The sequence below is a fragment of the Carassius gibelio genome, chromosome A4, assembly GCF_023724105.1.
Source record: "Carassius gibelio isolate Cgi1373 ecotype wild population from Czech Republic chromosome A4, carGib1.2-hapl.c, whole genome shotgun sequence".
NCBI lineage: Eukaryota > Metazoa > Chordata > Actinopteri > Cypriniformes > Cyprinidae > Carassius > Carassius gibelio.
Window position 1 is genome coordinate 23,670,070 of NC_068374.1, and position 5,112 is coordinate 23,675,181.

The 5,112-nt window shown below is 35.3% G+C and overlaps 1 protein-coding gene across 1 annotated transcript; it reads right to left on the reverse strand.

Moving 5' to 3' along the window:
- Positions 1-420: 420 nt before the first annotated feature.
- LOC127971024 (junctional adhesion molecule B-like) lies at positions 421-2,792 on the reverse strand. Its single transcript, XM_052573781.1, has 3 exons — positions 2,459-2,792; positions 2,091-2,378; positions 421-437 (listed from the first exon to the last, which is right to left on the reverse strand). Exons 1-3 carry the CDS (start codon positions 2,790-2,792, stop codon positions 421-423), a joined length of 639 nt encoding a protein of 212 aa, XP_052429741.1.
- Positions 2,793-5,112: the final 2,320 nt, after the last annotated feature.

Genomic DNA, 5,112 nt, shown 5'->3' on the forward strand with positions numbered 1-5,112 from the left:
AAATGTACAGTAGAAATTTTTTTTAAAAAAAAACAGCAATGTTCATCACGTGACAACCACGTCAATTTTTTTTTATTTTTTTTTCATAGTGTACAGAACAAAACCACACAAGTCTCTTTTTGGAAAATATATTTTTGTAAATCTGCTTGTACTATTATATTATATAAATAAGCTTGTTAGTGTTAGTGCTGCAAAACAGTGAAACATTTTTAGATGTGACTTAATGGTACATTAAATTATAATAGATTTTTTCTACTGATTTTCCAAAAACATGTACAATGAATAGAATAAACCTCTTTTATGATGAGAATGTGTTCCCTTGACAAATATACATTTAAAACTGTATAAAAAAAATGGTTAATGTACAATGTTTATTACTGGTTTCACGTTGCTCTTCTACTATGTATCATTCTTGATTCCTCATATGTGTCTTGCACCTACCGTACACAGAAACATGTAATGATGCACAACAACACAACCACCAAACCCACAGCAACTCCAGTCAGCACAGAGAAAAGATTCAAACCTAAAAAAAATAAATAAATAAATGAGTGTTTGGAAAACCACTGATGATTCACTGATTCAGTTAGTAAAGTGCTGGAGAGTTATGGTGTAATCTTTAATGTTATATATTAGGGGTGCTCCGATCACGATCGGCCGATCGTTAATGCGCATCTCGTCAGTAAAGCCGGTTTTCTTATCTGCGGTTAATTCCATCAGGTGCGTGATTTCACATAGAGCAGCTGTTACTACACAGAGTCATTGTTAACTGAGAAGATGCGCCAAAAAACGCTGAAAATGAAGTGGATTTGCGCATCTTCTCAGTTAACAATGGCTCTGTGTAGTAACAGCTGCTCTATGTGAAATCACGCACCTGATGGAATTAACCGCTGATTAGAGAACCGGCTTTAATGACAAGATGCGCATAACGATCGGCCGATTATGGAAGCAGTTTAGTCTCAAATATAATTCACGCAAAAAACACAATTCACACATGCGTAGACAATTTCACATGCATGAAACCTAATTCACGTACACACAAAAAAAAATTCACTTGCGTGAAAAAAAAAAAATAAATTCACAAAAAGCAATTCACATGCACAAAAGAAAATTATACATTTATAAAATACGTTTCACAAATGCAAAAAACAATTTGTAGATATACAACTGTGCACAAAAACCTTTGAATGTTTAAAATGTAAGAGTGTCTGAATGTACTAATCGTCATTTACTACGAATCCACTCGGATTTGAGTGTGTGTGTTTTTGAGACTTTTCTGGCAGAGCTCTCTTCCCACGTGGGTCTGTCGTACTCTTTAGCCAATCAGATGCGAGCTTACCATTCAACCAATCATATCATAAGCTACTGAGTGCATTCAAGGAGCACGATTCTGTAGCACCTTTTGCGCAATATGGATTAATTAGAACGGAAATTAAGCCTTTACATCAGTAATCCAGCATGGGGAATGAAGAACGGGAAGCACGGGTAAGAGTTTAGTTTATTTCATAAAAGTCTGAGTTTACACATTTTATAGTTTACACATTCAATCAAAATACAGTTGTAACAGGACAGTTAAATTAATTATAAATTAAACTGCCAGGTACCATGGTTGAATCAACGTTGAATAACCTTTAAATTTTGCAAATTGGATCAACGGTGAAATCATGACGTTGATTCACCGTTAAAATCGTGACGTTGATGTACGGTTGAAATCACGACGCTGATTCACTGTTGAAATCCCGACGTTGAATAACCTTTTTTTTACATGTACTGTATTCATTTAAAAATTTTTTGTTTGAGGAGTTAGTGACAGGACGTCCAGACAGATGCCACTCCAGTTCAGGAGAGGGATTCCCATCAGCCTCACAGAAACACACAGTTACATCAGTCCTGGCACAGCTGGATCAACGGTGAAATCACGACGTTGATTCACCGTTAAAATCGTGACGTTGATGTACGGTTGAAATCATGACGCTGATTCACCATTGAAATCCCGACGTTGAATAACCTTTTTTTTACATGTACTGTATTCATTTAAAAATTATTGACAAAAGTTCTTCTATTGGATGAAACACAGAAATGAAACTCACGTGCAACAGATGAAGGAAGCTGAAAGAGTTGACTTGCATTGCCATGAGAGTTTCTGCTGAAACACTGCAGAGTGGATGTGTGTGTGAGAGACTGATGAAGAGTGATGGCGCTCCTCAAGCCTGTGCTGCTCAATCGCTCTTCACTGATGGATGTGTTTGAGGAGTTAGTGACAGGACGTCCAGACAGATGCCACTCCAGTTCAGGAGAGGGATTCCCATCAGCCTCACAGAAACACAGAGTTACATCAGTCCTGGTACAGCTGGAGGATGGAGAGATTTTAGGTGCATCTGAAAAAGAGAAAGTGAGAATGAAGTGATACATGAACATCTTATAGAGGATAAAAGAACTGATGCCACAAACATCTTACACAGAACATGTACTGTCATGTTGTCCTGTGCTGTTTTGTTCTGGTCCTGTAGCTGGTAGGTTATAGTGCAGGTGAAAGTGACTCTGTGCTGACGGTGAGTAGCAGTGAAGTTCAGATCAGAGATGAGCTCCTCTCGTCTGCTGCTCTCACTGAGGGGGATTCTGGGAGTGGAGCTCCATGTGAGAGTTGGTGGAGGAAAGGAGCAGAGAGTTTTAGCAGAGCAGCGCAGTCTTACAGAGCTCCCCTCCAACACCTCCTTCTGAACGTTCACCTCCTTCTGATCCTGCACCTTCTTCTGATCCTGCACCTTCTTCTGATCCACATACAGCTGCATTGTGGGTCTGCGGGGAGAGTCTGAAACAAACACATATTTATGTTGTATATATGAATATTCTGATTATAATGTAACATTTTGGAGGAATACTTTTTTTCCTCAATGATAAATAAAAAAAAACATCTATACTGATCATGGAAACTCTGGCATGGATTTAAATTTAGTTGTCCTTTAGACTACTGTCATAAAATGTTCATTTCAGATAGTGATTGTGAAAGAGATTTTATTGTACTGTACTAGATCACAATTTACAGTTTATAATATTTCTAGTCATGAAGTCACTCACCAATCACATTAATTGAAACACTTGTTTCTGTATAGGTCCATTTCAGTCCAGCTTCACCCTCAATCCTGAAGTAATATTTACCTTTGTGATTTGATCTGAAGTCATAAAAAACAGTGGTACAGTCTTTGTCTTTTAATTTTCCAGTTATGTTCCCTTTCATGAAGGATTTCTGGCTTGATGTGCTTGAGTTAAACACTAGATTGCTGTTCACATCAGACCTGCCTTTGAGCCACTGTCCTGTAGCACTTTCAGTGAGATTTTTGTCATATTGTTCCTCAATCTCAAATCCGCACTTTATGATCACACAGGATCCACTGAGAGCGTTGATCTTCTCTGGCAAACTAATGTTGAACTTTCTACAGAAAACAGCTACAGTAACAACACACAAACGATTGAAAGCATTTAAACACAAGAAGAAATAAACCCTGAAGCATTCAGACACACATTTCTGATCTGTTATAAACAAAATATATGTTTTTAATTCTTACATTTAATTATATTAAAATATAATTTTATAAAGGGTGAACATAAGCAGAACAACAGCAACATTTACCTCAAACATACTATTAATTTATTTAATAGTAACTGTAAAATTGTTTATAGTGAATGAGACCCCAAATTTCAGAATAAATATTTTATGTATCAGTCACTATCTTAATTAAAAGTTTCAGTAGTTTCATGTATAAAGACTAAATGTAGTTATGCTCTTCAATTTAAGTTACTAGTTAATTTATATCTCAGTCATGAAGTAGAAGACGATGATGATGATGAAGAAGAAAGGAATTAAAATCAAACCTTGTAAGAGAAAACAGAAAATAACGATTTTCTCTGCAGTGTCCATCTCTTTATTAACAGATGCTCAGTCCCTGAGGAAAAACACACTTAAGTATTTACATGCATATATAACTAAAAAAAGCATTCATGAGAATCACATATTAAGCTCCACAAATAATGCAAATTAATAGTTTGGAAATATACAAAATTAAGCTTCTAACAAAAAAAGGTTTCCAACAATGAAACATCTAAAGAAAAAGAAGAATTTAAGAAGAAGAAGACTTTAAGACTTACCAGAAACAAGAAAACAGTCTGAACTGCTGCTGATTTGAGACTGAGTGGAAGTGTGTGAATCACAAGCACAAAATACTGACTGAACTTCCTGTGTCAGCATCAACTTACATGTTTAACTTGTAAATGAGAAAGTGCTTCTTTAATCACTTGTACATGCATGAACTTTTAGCATGTTAAGCACTTATAACAAACTTTCAGCATTTTTGTAGTATTATATATTCTGAACTCCACTCCTTTGTCTTGTGGAATGATAGAAAAGATTGACAGAGTTAAATTAGAGCTGAAAAAACTCTTGCAGCATTTCAGCTCTGTGGAAGTTTTACTAATTTATTTTCTGAAAAGCTTGTGTTCATGTTCTACTTCTTTATTTTGTGCTTTATGTTTGTCAGGCCAGCCTGGATCAGAGTGTATTTTAGTGGCTGTGAAGTCAGTTCCTCACAAGTGCAAAAACCCAACAGAGGAAACATGATGTTCACACCACTTCTCAAATACTTCTCAAAATACTTTTTGTGTTCAATCTAACTTGTATATTTTGTTTTTATTTACCATCAATTATTAAAATAACATTTCAATTATTAATTTAATACAGTGCACTTTTTTTGAAGATAGCTACATGTATTTACATTGAATCACTATAACTGGGTAAATCACTTTTATCTGCACCATCAATGCTTAAAGTGGCCCAAAAGAGGTGCTGGTACTCTATTATAGCATATATATATATATATATATATATATATATATAATAATAGATAATAAATTTCAAACCTTAACTAAACACAAACATTCAAAGATCAACCGTCTGTCATTACTCTTTAGTCTGCCACAAGAAACAACAACATTAAAATCATGAATTCAAAAAACAATGACTGTTGTAACAGTGCGTAAATCAGACCTTTCTGTACCGTCAACGCTAATAAGCTTAAATTAAACGAAGCGGAGTATTTTTTTGTACACAGTCAGTGC

Excerpts from the sequence above, each read along its gene's own strand:
- LOC127971024 (XM_052573781.1), bottom strand. The coding sequence starts at position 2,792 with ATGCAGCTGTATGTGGATCAGAAGAAGGTGCAGGATCAGAAGAAGGTG. Across the intron at positions 2,379-2,458 it reads CATGACAGTACATGTTCTGT|ATGCACCTAAAATCTCTCCA; the intron begins GTAAGATGTTTG and ends TCTCTTTTTCAG.